We start from the raw sequence: 22,119 nt of genomic DNA, 5'->3' as shown, positions 1-22,119 counted from the left end.
AGATAACCTAATGCATATCCTTTTTATTCAGTTTCTGCTTTTAACATTACCAATTATGGATAGTGTGGGGTTTTGTTTGTGAATTGTTGTTGTTAGTTGGAACAAAGGTGCAAAAGTATTTCATTTGCTAAATGTCATTTGCCTTACAAACCATCAACAATTAAGATTTTAAAAGTGACATCTAAAAATGTTTGACATTCAAATGTTAGATCCAAAGTCTGAAATTCTGCTGAATCTTAAACTTCCAAGAAATATTGCGACGGTTCTGACTCCTCCTTCAGAAAAGGCCAGGACGGTCCCTCCTAATATCGCCACCACCCACCATTTCTGTTTTTCCTGCCACTGCTATTCCTCTTAACATAAGAACATAAGACGAGCCACGCTGGATCAGACCAAAGTTCCATTTAGTCCAGCATTCTGTTCACACAGTGGCCAACCAGCTGTCGACTGGGAACCCAGAAGTAGGGCATGAGTTCAACAGCACCCTCCCACCCATGTTCCCCAGCAACTGGTGTACATAGGCTCACTGCCTCTGGTTCTGGAGGTAGCACATAGCCATCAGGACTAGTAGCCATTGATAGCCTGTTCATCCAGGAATTTGTCCATCCCTCTTTTAAAGCCATCCAAATTGATGGCCATCACTACATCTTGTGGTAGCAAATTCCATAGTTTAACTATGCGCTGTGTGAAGAAGTACTTCCTTTTATCTGTCCTGAATCTCCCACCAATCAGCTTCATGGGATGACCCCATTGGGTTCTAGTAATTTGAGAGAGGGAGAAAAATGTATCCCTATCCACATTCTCCACACCATGCATAATGTTGTAGACCTCTGCTGTCAGGATTCCCTTTTGCCCCCACTGATCTTCAAACGCTGAATTTTTTATTTTATTTATTTATTTATTGCATTTATACCCCGCCTTTCTCCCTCTCGCAAGGAACTCAAGGCGGCTTACATTATCCTCCTCCTCACCGTTGTATCCTCACAACAACAACCCTGTGAGGTAGGTTGGGCTGAGAGTCTGTGACTGGCCCAAAGTCACCCAGTGAGCTTCCATGGCCAAGTGGGGACTAGAACCCGGATCTCCCGGCTCCCAGTCCGTCACTCTCACCACTACACTACACTGGCTCTCAAATACAGACAAGAGGCTTCAATCTACAGCTTTTAATTCCATTACCACAAAGGGTCATACAGATGCAAATTCTCAGTGACTCTCAGTCTGCAAGGAAATGCCTTCAGGGGGTTCAAAAGGTAGCTGTGAAAGTTGCCCACTGTTTGAAAGAAAGGCGGGCTCACTAGCCTAACTTAAGGGGTGGTAGGAGGTCTCTCTCTCTCTCTCTCTCTCTCTCTCTCTCTCGTGAGGCTTTTAAGCACCGCTGTCATGCAGGGCCAATCAGGAAGACCTTCTAAACTCCGCCCCAGCCATCTCCCTCTTGGCTCTGTGTCTGCGCCTTGCAGCTATTAATTCAGACTCGCCAAACACCGCCTCTCCCTGTTCGCTGTCTCTCACAGGGGGTGGGGGTGACAAGGGACCTGCCTCTAGCTGGACCTTTGAAACCTGAGGGGCCTGCCTATCCATGTCTGTACTAGCCTGGGAACTCTCCTACGTCTGGTGGTTCCTCTTCAGAATCTGAACTGCTCTCCCCCTCCCTGCACTCAGAAGCACTCCTGACATCTATCATGTCTCCCCTTACCCTCCTTTTTTCCCAAGCTAAACAATCCCAGCTGTTGTAACCTTCCTTCATAGGTGAGTTGCTCCAGCCCCTTGATCATTTGAGTTGCCCTTTTCTGCACTTTTTCCAGCTCCACAATATTTTTTTAAGGTATGGTGACCTCCCTCCACCCATTTTCACATGGATGCCTCCCTCCATTCGTAACTCTTTTCTGCTTATGGGTGTTTAGGGAGACTCAACAAAAGAGAAATCGGGGACACAACTTGCGTGGGAGCCCTTTACTATAGTCTTTGTCATGCCCTACCTGGAGGAGGATTTGGCTGAGGAAGAAGAGGAGGGGGAGAGCCAGCACAATGGGCCCCAGCCAGAGCTAAGGAAGGAACAGGAGGCCTTGGCTGACAGTCCTTCCCTGGAAACATTACAGGAGCAACCTGGCCCCTCCTGAATTTCCCCAAAAGCTGGAAGCAGAGCCTGAGATGATCCATCCCTCTGAATGGTGTAGAATCAGAGGCAAGCAGCAAAAGAACAAAAGGAAGACACAGTGTGCGGCCTCCCTTAAAAGCAACATGCTGACCTAATTAGCAACTATAAATCAGTCCCGCTGACGCCAGCTCTGTGCTGCAAGCAACAGTGCCTTAACCTCAGCTTTGCGTTCCAAGATACTAGACATGACCATCTCCTAGACCCTCAGCTACCCATATGGACAATGCTTTCGGACACCCCCCTGACTGGCCCTGACACTTGTGAACTCACCTTTGGACTGCTTTGACCTTGCCTCTGCCTGCAAAACCTCCTCAGAACTCCTTTGTATGACCTTGGACTGAACTGGTTGCTCCCTCACTGCTGCTCCTGGGATTATCTGTGCCTTGCCCAAGGCCCTTGCCTGTGTTGAAACAGGACAGTTTTCCCCAACCTGGTGCTCTCTAGATGTGTTGGACTACAACTCCCATAATTTCCCACAGTGACTATGCTGGCTGGGAATTATGGGAGTTGCAAGCCCACACATCTGGAGGGGACCAGGTTGGGGAAGGCTGCGTCTACTACTTCTCCTGAGAATGGCATACTCACATGTCCAGTCACTAACTGTTTGAAGAAGGGATTGGTATGGTCCAGCCTCTCCCACCATCTTCAGAGTGTACTGACATCCAGGGATCAGCCCTTCAAAAATGGTATTTGTCTGGCCCTCTGTCACTGTCACATTTTTGACCTCCAACTGGGATTTGCTCTCCATGAGAACTCCAAAGTAGTGGCCTCCTCCGCCCCCAGAGGGACTCTGCCAAGAAGCACGGAGTGATCTTGTATGGTGACCGTCGTTACTGAGGCTCAGATGCTCTGGAGGCAAAGGATCTAAAAGGAGACCAGGGTCAGCTTTAGGCTGTTTTTCTTTCTAGCAGGTTTTGCATGGTTACTTCCTATTCTAGATGGTTGAAATGCCTCTTCTAAGGCTTAGTTACTGTCAATGAGAGGTTTAAGCTAAAATAGGCTGGTATGTTGGCCACACCCCTTTGCCTTCGGCCCCGCCCACCACTGGAATGCAGCCCCCATGTGCTTTTCTGAAAATTAATTTGGCCCTTGAGCTGAAAGAGGTTAAAACACTGCTGCCTTAAAATTTACAGAGAAAGTAAATTTCACCAAATACAGCTCTTTCCATCACAGTGCTGCAATGTTAGAAGAAGCCGCGCTGGTGGAATTTTCCTTTCTTTGTCCTCTTGAAGTCTGAATATGGCAACTCTAAGCATGACAGAATATTTTTCTTCCCCAGGTACTCACATGTCCAGTTACTGAGGCGGAGTGGTAGGGAGACATAGGGTCCAGCCACAGTGCAGATCTCCCAGGCATAGTGAGTGCCTGGTCTTAACCCTTCGTAACGCAGGCTAGAAGAGCCCCTAGGCACAGAATTGTTTTGAACCAGCATGGGGGGCTCCGTGGTATACAGTGCTGCCACATAGCCAGTCCCAGCCACCTCTTGCCAGCGAGCATGAAGGATGTGTGCATTCCCCAGGCTCGATAAGCTCCCACCAGATGAAGCTGTGGGATCTGGAAGGGAGAAAGAGAGACACAAAATTATGTGCAGGGCCTTCCACAAGAGACCTGGATCGATCCCAAGTGGGGAGATCTTCTTTGGGGAAAGAGAATGGGAGAGGTCTTTCTTTTTGTGGAAGAAACACCTCTACCACAAGATTGGTAGTGATGTTTTTTCACAGCATGCCCAGGTGGTAGATGGGCATAATGATGAGAATGCTCCCCTCCTCAGGTTGTGTCTCCACCCTCTCCTAACAGTTCATTGGAGTTCAGGGGATTTGTTTTGTCCCAAAGCCTAATAACTGAAACTTCAACCAAGATAGCTGTTCTATGAGAGTCTCTCCCCATAGACTATGAGAGTCTCTCTCCATGCATCTGAGGAAGTGAACTGTAGACCATGAAAGCTTATCCCATAATAAATATCTGAGTCTTTAAGGTGCCACAAGACTCTTAATGGACTTTTTTTCTCCATAGATATTATGGCAGTGGGTTGGGATGACAGAAGGTACCTCTTCCCATGGAACCTCAGACCACAGGAAACAAAGCAATGACTCTGGCACTTAAGAGAGTGTATCCTCCTCTCCCAACCAGCACGCCCTTTTAAGTAATTCAAGTGCCATCCTCCCCCACATCTGTATTAGGGAGCTTCCATAGCAATCACTCTCTCCCGGCAGGATCCGAGCTCTGACCCCACGCTTACATGTCCAGGCAGAGATACTCCTTGCAGATGCTTTATGGGGCCCAGCAACGGCTGTCACCAAGGCAGTGTAGCTGTTCCCAGGACTCAGGCTATGGAAAGTGACATGGGTGCTCTTCCCATCCATGGACACGTTTCTGATGGGTGTGCTGTTCTTTCCCTCCTGCAGAAGCAGCACCAGATAGAATTCTCTTTCTCCACCTGGTGAGTTCCATGTGGCTTTCAATGTGTTACTTCTGCCAGAGTTGATCAAGCTTATGTTGGTTGGCTTCAGGGGGTCTGTGAAAAGACGAAAGGAAGAATCAGCATCCACAATGAATGAACTGCCTGGAAATAGCATAGATCAGCCTTCCCCAACCTGGTGCCCTCCAGAATGTGTACCACTGCAAGTCCCAACAGCCAGCGTGGCCCACTTCATCAACTGGAAGCTCTAGCTAGCACTGCGGTGTTCCACTATGGTAGACAGACTGAGCACCAAAATGGAGGATTGACACCTCTACCAGAGCCATGTCTGAACATAGAAATAAAGCTAAATGCCCAAAATGCCCTGCTCAGGATTGCTTGGATAAATAGGGAAATATTTTGAATATTAATTGCCCATTCACAAAAAGTGAATTCTCTCATATCACAAATATAGCTGCTTTAAGGGAAACCCATACTTAAAAAAAAAGGAATTGAACAGAGTCCCTTTGCAAAACACAGGTTAGGAGAGGACAAAGGCTCAACTTGCACTTAGTTTGGATTCCCCTAACGAAAGCTTATCAATCTGACCAGAGGCCTAGCTTATTTTTAGTACTGTCCAACAGGATGTAATTTTAATGAAAGAGTCGAGCTGGCTTTCTGAAGTTCTTAGATGCATTGACACTGTTTCCATTACATAAAACAAAAAAGTCTCCTATGCCGGAAGACAACTATGGAGGCTCTTTTACGCTAGGAAAATACAATCACAGAACATAATATAATGCAACGTAAGTCTATATGTACGGCACATCCAGAACCTCCACATACATGTTATGTGTAGCGTGTTAGTCATCCATATTAAACTGGGACAAATAAGGCTTCTGGGTACAGGAGCCACCCGTACTTGTGATGCAGGATTATTTTGTAATTCAGTAGCATCTTATTCCACTTTAGGGCCTGTCTATCTTCCAAGTGCCATGAGAAGTATCCTGCCCCATACTCACATGTATAAGCTGTGACGTTGGGCCCCTCAACCAGGTAAGGCCCAGCTGTACCTCTGACTTCTAGGTGGTAGGGAGTACCGGGCTGCAGGTTCTGGAAGGTGTAGTTGGACAAGCCCCTCCTGAGTGACACTGTGGTCTCCTCAGTAGCAGCATGGAGGTTCCAGAGCGTGAAATGCAGCCATTCTGCTCCCTCTGTGTTGGTCCATGAGGCAGTCAAACTGGAGCTGGAGCCGCTACTCTGGAACGTCAATGCCTTGGGGACAACGGGGGCTGTAGGGACAAAGGAAAGCTATTACTCATTGTGGGAGACTCCCTACCCAAAGTAGAGGGGTTCTTTTTCCAAAGGTCCCAACTCCGTGGAAACCACTGGCCAACTCAGTCCCGGTGAAGAGGACATTATAACTACCTTGCAGAAAAAAAGCCAATCCATAACATTGCTAAGCCACAGACAGTTTTTCTAGCCTAGCTGCTCACACATACTTGTGTTAGTTGTTTGTGGCATATTGACAGCCTAAAGAGAAAAGGATTTGCTTTTCCTGCCTTGTTGCCTGAAGATGAGCCTTGGGGTGCTTCTGGATGAAGCTTTTATCATGCCATTACCCTGCTTCATCCACAGAATTTTACAGGGGATCCAGACGATGTTGCCTTCTACTCATAGGAACTTAGGAATCTGTCTTACACTGAGCCAGAAGCCAACAAAAAAGGGGAACCCCACAAAGCATGTAGTTTGTTTATATCTTTGTATGGTGAGGGACAATTGTATTATTGTATATATTATTGGTATATACTATTGAACACAGCGAATATTTAAAGTCTATACATGTTGTATATTGTTTTGTAGATTTCCCTGAAGAAGGATCTGCATGTGGTCTGAAAGGCATTGGAACCTTTTTCTTTCATGGAATAAAACATCCTTTGTGTCTACTCCTTTGTTGCTGGCTTTTTTACACTGAGCCAGAACACTGGTCCCTGTAGCCCAATATTGTCGACACTGACTGGCAGCAGCTCTCCAGGGTTTCAGGCACGAATTTTCCCAGCCTTACCAGGAGATGCTGAGGACTGAACCTGGGGCCTTCTGCATGCAAAGCAGCTGCTCTACCACTAAGCTATGGTCCCTCCCTTCATAACTCTCCAGTGTTTTCCCCCCTGTTTCTTCCATCTTTTTCCTTGCCACAGAAAATCTGTTAAGCAGAAGAAGATGGAATAGCTGCACAATGTCTTCTGAGTGGTGGCTTTGGGAGCCCTCCATCTGGAAGCACCCTTGCTCTCTACAGACAACCAGGTGAGTGTATATTTACAAGCTTATCTCACAAGTTCTGTAGATGTTATGAATTATGTTTTAGTATTTTTATGGAAATTATTTTTAGATATTTTATATTTTGAATGTTCTCATAATTTTGTTGTAAGTTACCTGTGAACTTTTTTAAGAGAAAGGCGACCAAGTAATAAAATAATAATAATAATGTGGTTTTAATGTTCTATATATTTTAAATTGTTTTATTGTGTGCCGTTTGGTTTTAATTTTTGTGAACCACCCAGAGAGGTTTGGCTATTGGGTGGTATAGAAAATAAATAAATAAATATTTTTTAAAAAATAAAAAATCCCAAGGAGTGCTTTCTCTCCCTCACAACTCCTCAAGCACGTGGGGACTTTGAGGTAAAAGAGACTCATCTATATAGCTGATTAACCTCTGGAGACACCTCCATCTCCAGCATTGATTTTATCCTTCAGCCCCTCAGATCAGAGCCCCAGCTTCCCAGTACCTGTCCACTGTCGTGCACTGGTGCTTGCTTTGGCATATCCAGCCAGTGTGGTGATTTGCAGTGCATATTCACTACCAACTAGGAGCCTCTCAAAGCGGAAGGTGGTGGCATCTTTTGGGATGGTCACATTCCTCACAGGGGCCTGAGAGTCTACGTGGTACAGAACCAGCTGGTAGCCATCCTTCCTACCAGGGGCTTCACTCCAGGAGGCCAGTAACACCGAGGGGCTGTGCCGATGCAGGGTAACATTCCTGACAGGTGAAGGAACTAAAACACAATACAAGGTTAAAAAAACAGACTTGCTAGTGAGTAAGGGCACTTGCATTTGTATGTAGTATGATGTTTTATTTTCTTTATTATTTTTATTTATTTATTAAATTTTTTAATCGCCCATCTGGCCGGTCATCCGGCCACTCTGAGCGATGTATAATAGTACAAACAATCTAAAACAGTAAAATTAAACATTAAAACATCATATTCTAAAAATACCCTAGCCCACCCCAAATGCCTGCCTGACCAACCAAGTTTTCAATGCGTGGTGGAAGCTCATTAAAGAGGGGACATGGAGGAGTTCCTTAGGGAGGGAGTTCCACAGACTGGGGGCCACCACAGAGAAGGCCCTCTCCCTCGTCCTCACCAGCCTAGCTGTCCTGGCTGATGGGACAGAGAGAAGGCCATCTGAGGCTGATCTTGTTAAGCGGCCTGTCTGGTGTTGCTGGAGGTGCTCCTTGAGATAGGCTGGGACAGAACCATATATGGTTTTAAAGGTCAAAACCAACACCTTGAATTTGGCCCAGAAAACAACTGGTAGCCAGTGCAACTCCTTCAGCACTGGGTTACCCCGGGTAACCCCACGTAGAGTGCATAACAGTACTCTAGATGAGAGGAGACCAGGACATGTACTACTGATGGGAGCAGATGGTCAGGAAGGTAGAGGTATTCATACCCTTTATCCAGTTCCCAAACTTGTACCTGACCCCCTGTCATATTCTGAGCAGATTTCCAAAAGATTTTATTTGAGTTCTGTTAGAAGAGTATTAGGTTTGTAGTTTATCACATATATTAATGAAGAATGTATAACATATTAATGAAGATTTGTATGAATTACATCCCCCAGATTCCCAAGCATCTTTCTGGATTGTTATACTCTCCTAAAAGCAAAAGAAAGAAAACTACATATGTTAGATTATCAGTGATAGTAAATGTACATGTGAAACTGTTAATGAAGGTATTATATCTAGGTTTTTTTTATGGTTTTGTATTAAGTTCCTGTTTAAATTCTTATTGCTCACAAACGTTGTTGCAATGATCATATTGTTTATATATTAAAAGATAATAAATATTGATTTAATAAAAATAAAAATGCATGCTAGACAATGCAAGCCTAAGCATGTTTACTCAGAAGTAAACATAAGAGAAGTCCCACTGGAGCGGAGTCCTAGGAAAGTGTGCACAGGATTACAGCCTTAAAGTCACAAACTCCCTAGCTCAGTCTCATGTAGGGCAACTTTCCCAGTGGGAAACAAAATGTGAATACCTAAAGAAGTGCTATGTTGTTGCTGTGCAAGCTGATTGGCTCTTTTACATGTTTTTTTTTTTTCCTGGGGGGTTTCTTTCCCTGTCTTTCTATATATTCCATTACACAAGCACTGGGTAGTGCTGTGGTATAGCGGAAGTGCTCAAATACACTAGAGTTTCATGCCACCATTCCCAAATATACCAGACATTCCTCATTGGAACTCCCCCCCCCCAAAAAAAAACGGTTCCAAAGAACGGGAGAGGCCTGGAAGGATGACAATGTCATGTAAAGTGCCTGCAAACTACTGTAAGGAATCACGAGCGCACAATAAATGCCTCATATAGAAAGGCTCATAAAGCCCCATACGACTTGGGACCTGGCTACCTGAAAGATCCATAGGAGACTGCCTGAGTTTTAAGATCTTTGGGGAAGGACCTTTTCTCATTATCGCCACCATCAGAGGCACATCTATTTATTTATTTATATTTATTATTAAATTTATTAATCGCCCATCTGGCTGGTCACCCAGCCACTCTGGGCGATGTACAGCATACAATAAAACAATTTAAAACAATAACATTCTACAATAAAAACATTTTCTAAAATACCCTAACCCACCCCAAATGCCTGCCTGAACAACCACGTTTTTAATGCACGACAGAAGCTCATTAAAGAGGGGGCATGGCGGAGTTCCCTAGGGAGAGAGTTCCACAGAGTGGGGGCTACCACAGAAAAGGCCCTCTCCCTTGTCCCCACCAGTCTAGCTGTCCTGGCTGATGGGACAGAGAGAAGGCCATCCGAGGCTGATCTTGTTAAGCGGCCTGTCTGGTGCTGCTGGAGGCGCTCCTTAAGAACTGGTGGGAACGCGGGAGACAATCTTCTCGGAGGGTGCTCCCAAGCTCTGGAACTCCCTGATGAGGGGGCTACATTGGTCCCCTCTCTGTTGTCCTTCCACTGGCAAGCAAAGATGTCTTTTATCAGGCAGGCCTTTGGCATATAAGCTGGTCTGTTGCTGAAGGTGTTTTTAATTGATTGGATGCTGTTTATTCCTTTTATTGCTGTGTTTTTAATTTATTTGTTTTCAGGTTATGTTTTAATTAGGATTTTGTTTTTAATCTGTATTTTATTGTTAGCCACCCTAAGCACCATTTTTTGGCAGAAAGGTAGGATAAAAATTATTTTTAAAAAAAACCTGCTGCCTGCTGCAGCTTGACAATGAAAGCACCTGGATCGGTCACATGCAACTCCTCAACTGCACTGTTGCACTAAAAATAGGTACCGTAAGAAGAATGCATCAAGCGAGTTTCTGCTGCTGAGCATATAACAAACTTTGGAGATTGGAAGAACTCTTCATAAGCCTGAAAAGAGCTTGCCTGTAACAGAATCGCCCACCTTACTGGTCCAACAGAAAATCTTCAGGCAAGCTGTTTCTGCAAATTAGCAGCTCTCCCAGTTGCAGTGTCCACAAGGACATTGACAGAGAGTTGTGGTACATATTGCACTGTTTCAGCAGGAACAGTCTGCCATGGAACAACTCTGAGCTGACATTGCTGCCAACACCCTGCATACGCTGACTCTTCTGGTCACACAAACAATGGCATCCATCTTCTGTGCAAGTCACACGGATGGGCTGCACATCTGTGTGCCTCCGTTTATTTCAATATATAATGCAAATGCAAATTGCGAACCAGGAAGGAAAAAAAATCTTTTTGCAGCTGTACAAAAGCTTAAGCTGCAAGACCAGAGTGGTTTGGAGGTTAATTATGTATTACTTACATGAGAAATAATGAAACAGACAGTAAAAAGAAACAAACCTCTTAAGTCATGATTCAGCTTAAGCAAACTATCTTGGAAGTACGTTCCATTCCAATTAATGAGACTGCTTCCAAGTTGAAAATATTTAGGATTGGGGTGCTAATGAAAACAATGCTGTATGCACAAAAACAAAATGTTGCTTTTGGCTATCAGAATCAGATGTTTCGAGAATGAAAAGGCAAAGTTAAGAATGGATAATGGAATAACTCTCTCTCTCTCTCTCTCTCAAACACACACACACACACACACACATCTGGAAGGATATAGTATTGCATAAAAGATGGGCCAGACACACATTTTATTGGCCCCAACTGCATGTGCCAGCAGGAAAAAAAATGGCTGGATGATGATTTGTGTTAAATAGTAGAGGCAGAACCACAAGAACATCATGTTATATTTAGCTTAACACAGCTGGAGTAACTCAGCCCTGGAAGAGCTAGTATAAAATCTCCTTTCATCCAAAATCCAAATCAGAGTTAGGACCACTTTGGATGTTATAGAAAATACAAGTCACTGAGTATACTGTGAGGTGATAGTTTGTTTTTGTAACATTTGAAAGCATTTGCGTGAACATGGCTGCCAGAGCCATGATTGACCGAGGCTTTCAGGAGCATGTTTGCCATGAATTTTCAGACCCAAAAAGGATGTGAGTGGCAGAGAGTTATAGATAAAAGTAGAGGAATTAAGTTGCTCCATTGTCATTTCCTTTTCCTAGCCACTAGCAGCTTTGACAAGGTAATGATAGCTTTGTTTTCTGTATCGCCCATCCCTGTGCCCTGTCCCCTCGAGATCTCTTCCTCACACATTCTTCCCACATACAGCTTACAAGGGTCTTGCTTCCTGCCTGCCCCACTGAGTTCTCATCTCAGTAAGCCAGAGATAGGAGTGAGCACTTTCAGCTTTTGAAGCAAGCACGCTGCCTGGCATATCAGGGGAAGGCTCCCGTTGAACAATGTGGCATGTTGGTCAGCCCTCAAAAACCTATGGATTCCAACAAATTGATGAATGCTCTGGGGGATTTCCCCATTCACATAGCTGGTGCTCCTGTCAGAGCCCTGGACTTGCTATGGAATAGTGAGATGGAAAGGGCCATTGACACAATTGCTCCCAAGCACCCTCTCCTGCATTCCAAAGCCCAGCCAGTTCCTTAGTTCACCATAAAGTTGGGGGCAACGAAAGAAGCAGGATGACAGCTAGAATGTAGATGGCACAAGTCTCATAGTGATTATGATCGAACACAAGTAAGAGCCGGACACACGTATCATGCCAACTTCATGGTGGTCAGAGCAGCAAAGCAGTCTCACTTCTCTGCCAGCACTGCATCCCTGGGTAGCCACCTGGCACAGGTTTTTTGAGTGGTGACAGGGTTGTTACATTATTCTAGACTAGGGGTGGGCAACCCACAGCACACAGACTGCATGCAGTCCTCCACAGATGCCCCTGCTCCACCAATACACCCCATCCCTGCTGCCACTGCCGCCACCACACAGGGGACACTGGGAGAGTCGTCTCCATGCATCCTGCTTCCCAGGGAAAGTGGGCTCCCATCAGCCCACCAAAGAGCTGTTTGGCAGGCTGTCAGAGCCTGAGTCTGCAGGGAGACTGGGTATGCAGGAATGACTCTCCTCATGTACCCTGATTCCCAGGAATTAGTCATTCTGCAGGAAAACAGCACAGAGGGATGGTTTTATGCTTCCCAATGGTATTGCACTGTTTAAAGTATTATGTTATTATTGTATTGAATATTTAATTTTTTATGTATACCATCCTGGAATCCAATTTCAGATGAAGGCTCAGTTTATAAAAATATTTACATAACTAAATAATAAATCAATGCTGAGTCTTGAGTGTGTGAACGAAAGTGAGAGAAGTATCCAAATATCAGTGTAGCCAAACACCAACCATCTCTGCTCAAATTGGCCCCATGATGCAAAACAGCTGTATCTCTGCCCCACTCACCTGTCTGCCCAGTGACTCTCCTGCTGAAGTTCTGTTCACAGACCAGCAGTGCAGTGACTTCAACGCTGTATCGTGTTCCAGGAAGCAAGCCCTGGAAGTCGAAGCTGGTGGTGTTGAGTCCACTTGACCCATTCTGCAGCAGATTATCTGTCTCCACATCATAAAGAGCTAGGGAGAAGCTCTGGACACCTCGCAAGAGGTTTTCCCAAGTGAGGAAGAGGGAGGTAGAGCGACCCTGGTTGCTGACACTCACGTTCAGGAGCTGTCCTGCAGAAGACAGACCATCAGGTGCTCAGCAACTGTATCTTCCTCCACCGTTGGGCATCTTTATCTCCTGTCACCAAAGCTCTGTCTTCTACCTGAGTACACCAATGATGCCGTCGCCATCTAGACCAACTTTCCCCAACCCTCCAGATGTGTTGGGACTATAAATTGGCAGATTCATCCATTCCTATCCCAAAAGAATTCATTAGCAGGTTAGGGCAGACTTAACCCTGTTTCTAATGCACTGTGGAGCCTTACTATTAATCTTAGGACTGGAGTCTTAATATTTTCCTAGGATTTCTGTTTATTTCGCTTTGGAAATTAAGGCCTTATTTAGTGAATCACTTATGTCTTAGAAGTGTATCTAATTTCCTGTTTGCCTCCAAAGTCTGTTTACAACCTGTGCTAGTTTTATCCAAGGTATTTGCATGTGGTAATTGCTAATGTATTCTTGGAAGTTTATGTTGAACTCACCTATTTGGAAATTCTGCATACTGCAATTAATGGTTATGCAAACATGTATGCAGGTTAAGGGGCAATCCTATGCATGTTTAGACAGAAAAAAGTCCTACAATGCCCCAACCACTGCCAGAGGTTGGACTTGATGGCCTTGTAGGCCCCTTCCAACCCTACTATTCTATGAGTCTATGAACCAGCCATGATTTAAAAGCTCAAGAAATGGTATATCTGTGCAGTCACTACATTAATAGAATTTTGCTTCACATGATAGTGGAGAGGAAAGGAAGTATGACTTTTGCCAGTGCTTTTGGGGTCTTTCCACACAATCTTTTCCTTCCATAATAATTGGACATTTGTTTCCCAGTTCTTGTATACTTGCTGCATAGTTACCTCCAAGGCAGCACTTAAGTTACAGAAATATTACTTGTTCCAAGTACTCAGTGTGCAATGTTATGTATCGACATGTGATGAATATGCATATGCTGTATTACATTGTAGCAGCAATATTGCCTGAAAAAAGCATAACCTTGAATGGTCTGTCTGCACCAACTCAGGAGTTACCCTTTCCAAGTTGAACTATGCCTTTGTTTCTAAACTTAGATTGAATATATCTAACAGTGCTTTTTACTTAACAGATGTGTTGAATTCCTGTCATTTTGCCAATTTGATTGGAGACAAGTGATGATGATAACTGGATTCATCACACATTTCCCTTCCTACCTTTCTGTACATTTCACCTACATATTAGTCAATAGCTCACTGGAATATTCCAGCCAGTTTCCGGGGGGATTGGTTCTGTCCCATGCGGGATATGAAATCACAACACACCTAAGAACTTCCTTCCTTAATAAAATGGAGCCAAAGTGAGCAAGAGGAATCATTCTGGAGTGCATCTTTTGGCCCAGTTGAGTGCAGATCTTCTCTAGCTGTTTGAAAACATATTGGACTTCATTAGAAACCCTAGGAAAGGTGAGCATGAGTTTTGGACAACCAGTTGATTGATGGAAGAGGGATATAATAGAATTACATCAGCTTCATCCATAATGGTGAGAATTAGTTCCCTTTCCGTCTGAGAATTAATGAAGGAGCTGCGGGGTAGCAACTGTGCAGTTTCATGCCAGTGTAAAATATGGGTAGCTTACAGTGCAATCCTGTGGGGTGAGGAGAGTGTGCAAGGCAGATCATCCACTATTTTCAAAGCCCTGCCAGCTTGTACCACCCAGAGCAGAAGGTGTGCGGGGAGAGGACTTATCTTTTTTGTTGTTGCCCCCCACAGGTTTTGTTAAAAGTTTTTTGTTAAAGCTATAGGCTGGTGTAGAGTGGGAACCCCGATCCTGGCAACTCTCTGGAGAATGAAGAGGCTTTGGATGCAGCAAATCCAAGGCTGTCTCTGTCCTGTCCCTGCCTGGCCCTTGAAACGCCCATTTCAGGACTTACTGCCAGTGGGAACACTGCTGCTGGTAGTTACACCCATGGAGCTTTCCGTGGGTGTAATTGGAGCCTCCAGGGTACATAAATCCCACCCCCAAGCCCACTGCCAGCAGAGCTCCCTTCCAACAGCAGAGGCACCTCTACCCCATCCTAATCTCCCTGCCTCAGACAGGATTAGGATTGCTCTGCCTCTCTTGTACATGGACGTTAAAAGTAACTCAAGTTCACTTCTGAGAGTGGCAATCATGTAGGTTACCCATGAAACTGGAAATTGTGACATTTCCCCAAGATCACTCATTGCTGTGTGGAAAGTGGTGGTGCAGGTGTCACAAACACCAAGAGAAACTACCATGGAGAGGTAGTGCTGCATAGTGTGTAGAATGTCAAAATAGGACTAAGAAAACATAGTCTAGTCCCCGTCTCTTAAACTGATCTATGTCACAGGGTTGTTGTGAGAATAACATTGGAGAAATAATGGATGTTCTCCTGACCTCCTTGCAAGAATGGTGAGATAAATATGTAATCAATAAATATATAAATAATGATTATTATAGACCAGCAACATCTAATATTTTATTTCTTTTTTTTTAAAGAAAACTTTTTTTAAAGGGTGTGCATTCCCACACTGCACAATTCATGTGCGTGAGAGCACAACTAGCCAATTTTTTAAAAAGTGGCAGACTGTAGGAAGGTACGTACGTATCTCAAGTATACGTATCTGTATGTATATATACAAAATGGGTTGCTTCCAGCAGTGTCTTTGTGCTAGTAGAAAGCACTTCCACTTGTATCAGGCAGAGCACCCCATTTTTGCTGATCTGCCCTATCTGCTGCAGCTCACTGTGCCTCCAGAAAAGCTTCTTCTGAGGATTGGGGGACCCTCTGGAACAGCATGGGATATGGCACAGAAGGTAGGTAGAGGGGATGGATGAAAATCAGTTGCACAATTGAACAGGAACACTTGTCATTAGGGCAAACCCAGCCCTGGATACAGTCCAATGGCAGTACCATTTTGTGAACCTTAGAAGGGTTTCTTCAAGGTTAGCTTGTCTCTTCCCATGCAGCTTGGTTCCAGGTAGAAGGAAATTTGAGGCTGAGCTGCACCAGGGAAGAGAATGTCTCCTCCTTGCCAAGTGAAACGTCATATCGTCCCTCCTTTCCAGGGAAAGGAAGGTGAGAAGGATGTGGAATAAACTTCCCAATTCTTGCTCACACCCTTAGTTCTCCATCTCGCCCTCCCTCAGAGCTGTCTCTGGGGAAAGACATCTGGCTCCAAAAATCTTTGCACCCCTGATACATTTGATAACATAGCATTAAAGTGGTTCTTCCAGTAGTGTTTCAGATTGCCTGGGAACTCCAGGCGGTGTGGGGGGAGATGAAGAAAACTCACCTTTCTCGTCAGACACTCCTTCTGTTGAATTCCTTTGCCAATCTGTTTGGTTGCATCTGCCATCCTGCAAGATTTGAATAAATAAGATCCTCAGTGGCTTCTTGATAAAGACAAGGCCCAGAAAATGACAGCACCCATACTCTGCAATATGAACCAAGAGAAACAGCTTCTCTCCCTTTACGACAGCCTCTCCCAGTCATCTCTTTGCTCATGACAAATGAGGTATTAAATGACCCCACTTGTGTTCTGCTTGAGTTCTCTCCGTGAAAAAGGAATAAGAGGAGCGAGATCAATTAAACATATGGAAGACTCAGTGAAGGGGGAGGAGGGGAGGAAGGGGAGGGGGGAAAGGAAACACGTGTAAAGGGGGTCCATTGTGATCCTGCACAAAATGGAAGCAGAAAGCCCTGTTTTAAATGTGGGATTTTAGGCTGGTGTAGAGGTGCTCAAAAGCTACTTTAAGAAAGAGGTACAAAGCCACGCCATGTTTTGCATGAGAGTTCCTCTTTTGTTCTGTTTCGCCTGTGCTGGTCCTGCTTGTCCCTGGTTTGCTATTTGAGCTAGCATGGATCAAAGTGTGTGGATCAGCACAGGCCCCATGCAGCATGCAGGGACCAGGTACAGCGATGCCTGTCTCACGCTTGGGGAGTGGGGACGGGAGAAACCCTCTCTGGCTGGAATCATCCTAGGTTGTCAAGGGGAGAAAATTCTGGCTAGGCAAAGCCTGAGCAGAGAGGAACCCACCAAGGCACCGTCTTTGCGTCTTTGCTCCTCCCCCATGTTCCCTGCGAGGGAGGAGCGAAGCCGGGCTGGCGCAGTCCCCTTCATTCCATCAGAAGGCAACTGAGCTGGCTTTGGTCCTCCGCGAACGGGGCTAGGCTGGCTTTGCTCCTCCACAGCCGAGGTACTGGGGTGGAGAAGCGCTCCTCCACCTGGCAGTTCAGCTGATAGGGACCAGCTGTGTACACCAGCTTTGGTGTGCACAGGCTTTCCCAGCCAAGATGCCAGGTGGAGCCTCTCCGCCCCACACTTCAGTCGGGACAGCCTTGCCTGCCTCATGCCTTCCCCTATTGGGGAAAACGCAGGGCAGCTAAGTAAGGGGAATCTCTGCTGCTTTCAGTGATTGGAGATAAAAGTAGGGATTCCTCTCCCCACTAGTCTCCCTAAACTCCCACTAGCCTCCAGCGCAGGGGTGCATAACTGTTTTGTGGTGAGAAGGCCAGATCAGCCCACTGCAGGCTGTAGGACATCAGTGGGCATGGCCCTGCCCCCTGAGGTTATCCGCACTTCTTTTAGCAACGGGTATGCAGTAGCCTGGGCTTAGGGACTGGACAGCACTGGGGAGAGCGAGTCCCAACCCCCCTCATCCTTGCTGCTATCTCCAATCAGAGGTCAGAGATAGCATGGAGATGCAGGGCAGCCTGGACAGCAGGATTTGCCCACATAGGGAAGAGTGGCTGCTCTCTCCAGTGCAGGCAAGTCCTGCTGTCAGACGCCCCCGCCCCCCATCTGAGACTGGAGATAGCAGCAGGGATGAGGGGCATTGAGACTTGCCTGCATTGGGGAGAGCAACCAATCTTCACCACATAGGTGAGTCCCAATGCCCAGGCTGCCCCGCTGCTATCTCTGGGCAGCAGTGGGATGGTCTCCAAGGGATTTCTCCATGGGGCAGGGCTTGGAGCCTAAGTGCCACCCCCTACAGGAACCCCGAGAGGCTATTCAGGATGGATGGGGAACCTCCGTGGGCCAGAGGTTCCCCATCCCTGGTCTAGAGTCACACTGTGTTCTGGTTGCACCACTATGGCAATAACTAGGTTGAAACGATGAGCGATTGTGAAAAACAGGAGGAAATAATCTGTGGGTTCCTCCTCTTAGCATCAATTTCAGCATAAGCTCTGCCCCAGTGGGCAAGTTTCTTATCACAATAGTAAGACCAGAATGAGCACAAATATAGGCTCATACCATGCAAAGCCTCTGAACTTTGAGAAACACATCAAACTAGGAATATTGGGCAGACTTTCAGTGTTACTGTGGGCAGAAGCTGCTGTCCCTTTTCTCCTCATTTTCCAATGAAATTTGGGTAAGAACATAAAAAGCATAACAACTGCTTGCCAAGCTCTGAGCAAAGATCCCACAGTCCAGCATTCTGTCTCCAGTGCTGGCCACCCAGTCCAGGGTTGCCAACTGAAAAAACACAGGCCTGCTCTTGTGCTTTAACAGCAGTTTGATGTGCTGAAGTCATCAGATGAAAATTGTCACAGCATGGAAATAAACATCACCCACTAATGTCAGCGCACCAAGTTGCTGTTAAAGGCACAGCTGCAGTGGCTGGGTGAAAAACTGGCAACTCCACTAGCCAGGTGACCCTGGAAAACGCACAAGCAGGGCATGCTTGCTGGTAATAGCAGCGTTCCCGTATTGTTTGCCCCCACATCCGAGAATCATACTACCCCTGAGCATAGAAGTTCTACTCTTTGATCATTCTTCTAGCTGTCACTGATGGACACAATCTTTGCAAATTCATTTTTAAAGCTACCTACGCTAGTGGCCATCACAGCATATTTCGGTCACAGATTCCATATGAGAATTATGCATTGTATGAAGACATACTTTGTTTTGTTTGTCATGAATGGACTGCTGAACAATATCATTGAATCAACTCCAAGACAGATCTAGGGCAGCCTCCTCTAGCCTAGCACCATCCACATGTCTTGGGCTAAAACTCCCATCGTCTGGGGATGCTTGGAGTTGTAGTCCAAGCTATCTGGAGGGCGCCAGGTTCGGCAAGACTGACCTAGTGTGTAGAGAGAGGCCATGCTTTTATATTCTGCTCATGATAACACTTTCTAGGGGGGAAGAAGGAAGCTACCAAAAAGTTTACCTGCAGGATTTTCAAATGTTGTCAACTATGTAAATCCTATGCTTGGAATAGCATCTCCTGCAGTGCAACTTAGCTAGCTAGCAGCAGAGCAACATAACACGCAAGTCTCACCCTGTTCCAGCACGGTTCTCATAGCATGAAGAAAGTGACTGGACTCACCAGGATAATCACCTGCCTGCTGGAGCAATCCTTGCTTTTCGTGCAACCCTTGCACAAAAACTAGACAAAACACCAGGGGATTGCAGCTATGAATGCACTGTGAGGAGAACAGAGGGAAGCTGACTCTTGCTGGGTGCATCTCACAGAGTTGTGCCTGAGTCTGACTAGTGTTCATCCGTCCCAGTCCAAAAAACTGTCATCTGTCCCAGCCAGAGAAGCCCAGAGGAGGAGGAAGGAACCCTCCTAGCTAAGACCAGAGTTGTAGGGTGTGAAATACATTCGTTTACCTCATTCCAGTATTTCCACCAAATTCAGCATCCAAACTGGGAACTCGGCACATTTTTGGGTCAGACAGGTGAAGGCTTCAAGAGACAAGGGAGCTGAGCAGTTATGGAAGATGCTACATCAGCCTTTCCCAACATGGCACCCCCCAGTTGGTTTGGACTGCAGCTCCCATCAGCCCCAGCCAGCATACCCAAGAGGATGGGAATTGTAGTCCACATCATCTGGAAGGCGCCACATCGGGGAAGGCTGCATGACACTCTTGGGAGATGGGGCAACGACTCATGGCAATCACCCACCACTTTCTACAGTCATCTGTAGGCACTCTATGTGGCTTTGCCCATTGTGGTGCCAGGGGGACACCAGAGCAGGGCGAACCCACATGTGCCAAGAGAAGTACTATTCAGCCCTGTTAACTCACTGCCTCAATACAAGAATCTGGGGTCTAGTCTTTTGGGGGGGCAGATGGGGAAGGTGGAGAGAGCCAGGCAGCTGTAATGGGTAATGGTGCTAATTCAGTGCAGCTGTGTGGCCAGCAGGCAGGAATGCTGTCATCCCCCAGCGGAGTCAGGATATGCAGCCTGGCTGTAACTCGAAGAAGCCAACATCCACCACCGGCAAGAAAAAGAACTGGAGGAGACGGGGACTTACCTCGACCAGGGGTTGCAGATGTGACAGCAAAGGGGCCCAAACCATGGGCAGCAGCAGTAGCCACAGCATCTGGTGCCCAGCAGGCTGAGGAGAGAAAGAAGCAGCAGCAAGTTAGTCGTCTGCTCTGCTAATGGAAGCTGCCCCTCATCCCGCTGTCCCTACGGCAACTCCGGCAGGCTTCTTGCATTTGTGGGTGACATCAAGGCATTGGCATGCAGGATGCCAGCTACACCAGTCGGTTTGCTGGGGAGTTCAAAGGTGTGTGTATGTGTGCGGCCAGTGAGTGTGAGAGTCTGTTCATGAGAGAACGCAGAGAGTGTGTGTGTATGCATGCGGGAGAGAGAGAGAGAGAGAGAGAGAATGCTGTGGCTGTGTGGGGAAGCATCTACTGTGTGGGAGAGACGGTATGTGTGTGGCTGTGTGTGTGAGCCAACAGTACTCCTCCATGTGGGAGTGTCTGTTTCTATGGGTGTGTGTCTCAAAAGAGGCTGTCTTTGGCCCTGGTATTTGGAGCCAATTTCCTCGGTGAGAGAACAAGTTTGTTGAAGCGGACAGATGTGACTGGGGGAGGCCTACTTTTCTGGCTCAGAGTGTTCGAGCAACACAAAGAGAAGGACAATGGATCAAAGCCACTCAGGAAAGCTGGATGTGTGCATAAGAGAAGAATGAGTGCCTGTATCCTCTCTCTCTCCTGCCATACTATACTTCTTCAGTACAGTACTTCTGTACAGGAAGTGCTACAGAGCCATTAGGAGTGTTGCTCTATTTCAGGAAACTTGAAGGTCCAGAACGAAAGCTCATTTTGGTTGAGTTTCAAGGACAGTGAGACCTAAGGCCAAGCCAAGCCCCTGAAAGGAAAAGCAGCTGATATCTCAGAACAGGGGTCCTCTACCTTTTTGGACCCATGGGCACATGTGGGATTTGAGACCATGCTGTGGGCACCATCACAAAATGCCTAATCAGTAGATCGCCACCTTGGTGTCTACCTGTTGCATCTATGGATTGTAAGCTGCGCCCTATTTAGCAAAAATGTTTGTTTCATGTCAGCTGGATACCACAATGTCTCTTTAATAAGGGATTGTCTAATTTGGTTAATTGCTATGGTGCAATACAGCTAATGCTTTTTTTAAACATATGTTTTGGCAATGTGCAGTAGTTGCTTCTTTTTGGGAGGAGGTTATTACACAGATAAATGTTGTCTTTAATATTCACTGATGTAGACGCTCTTTTAAATTATTCACCAACTTCATGGAAATTAACAAATGGTCAGCGTAAACGGATTCTCTGCACTCTTTTGACAGCTCAAACACTGATAAGACAACATTGGAGGGATAAACACCCATCTCCTATAATGCAACGGACTGAGGACCTTACACCACGTTCAATATCTGAATGGGTGGCATATAGACGCCACCTTCAAATGGATACTTATTTGAATATTTGGTCCACTTTTGTTGAAACCCAATTGCTCAAAAGTTGCATGCATTTCATACAAGTCCATGTATGTATTTTTTTTTAAAGAAAAATAATAATGTTTTTTTTTTATTTTCTCTGGTGCTCATGGGCACCACATTGGGGACCCACCTGCAGGAGCCACTGGAGGTGCCCGTGGGTGCCATACACCCTCAAGTGACATGTTGGGGATCCCTGTCTCAGATTTCCTTGAAAAGCAGATTATGCAGGGCATTGCTGTTTTTTCGGAGCCCTCAAGTGGAGAGTATTGTTCAATGTATGTTCCTTGGATCCATTATATCATTATCTGGAGCTGCTATGAGGTGCTGAGTTATTAGCTCAATAAAAGCTTCGGAGCCCAGTCACATGTTCACGCCAATCTATTGGCAAGCTGTGTTCCTCAAACGGATGATCTGCTTGAGTTTGGTCTGAACTAACATGCGCCACGCTGAGAAAAGTAATATTTCAAACACTTGCAAGGGTTTCCTTGAAACACCCACACACCACAGATATACAGG

At 46.0% G+C, this 22,119-nt stretch overlaps 1 protein-coding gene across 6 annotated transcripts in view; it reads right to left on the bottom strand.

Moving 5' to 3' along the window:
• The window catches only part of LOC146348629 (receptor-type tyrosine-protein phosphatase V-like), a 76,151-nt gene extending 55,588 nt beyond the window's left edge, over positions 1–20,563 (bottom strand). For 4 of the 6 annotated variants that reach the window (XR_014790682.1, XM_084853639.1, XM_084853642.1 and 1 more), the window contains exons 1-8: positions 20,150–20,302; positions 16,177–16,240; positions 12,633–12,899; positions 7,340–7,606; positions 5,576–5,845; positions 4,395–4,670; positions 3,443–3,709; positions 2,741–3,019 (exon numbers count right to left, since the gene is read on the bottom strand). Coding sequence is in view for 5 of the 6 variants with exons in the window: in XM_084853639.1 (XP_084709765.1) it covers positions 2,741–3,019; positions 3,443–3,709; positions 4,395–4,670; positions 5,576–5,845; positions 7,340–7,606; positions 12,633–12,899; positions 16,177–16,240; positions 20,150–20,218 (1,759 nt within the window). In the remaining variant the exon portion in view is untranslated. Of the gene's footprint in view, positions 1–2,740; positions 3,020–3,442; positions 3,710–4,394; positions 4,671–5,575; positions 5,846–7,339; positions 7,607–12,632; positions 12,900–16,176; positions 16,241–20,149 lie in introns of all 6 variants that reach the window. The other 2 variants (XM_084853640.1, XM_084853641.1) reach the window with 2 other exon arrangements.
• Between the last annotated feature and the right edge of the window lie 1,556 nt (positions 20,564–22,119).

Source organism: Heloderma suspectum, chromosome 4, assembly GCF_057233095.1.
Source record: "Heloderma suspectum isolate Gila_16-S chromosome 4, 16-S_ref, whole genome shotgun sequence".
NCBI classification, from domain to species: domain Eukaryota; kingdom Metazoa; phylum Chordata; class Lepidosauria; order Squamata; family Helodermatidae; genus Heloderma; species Heloderma suspectum.
Note: the sequence above shows the minus strand (reverse complement) of the source record. Positions and strands in the feature narration are given on the sequence as shown.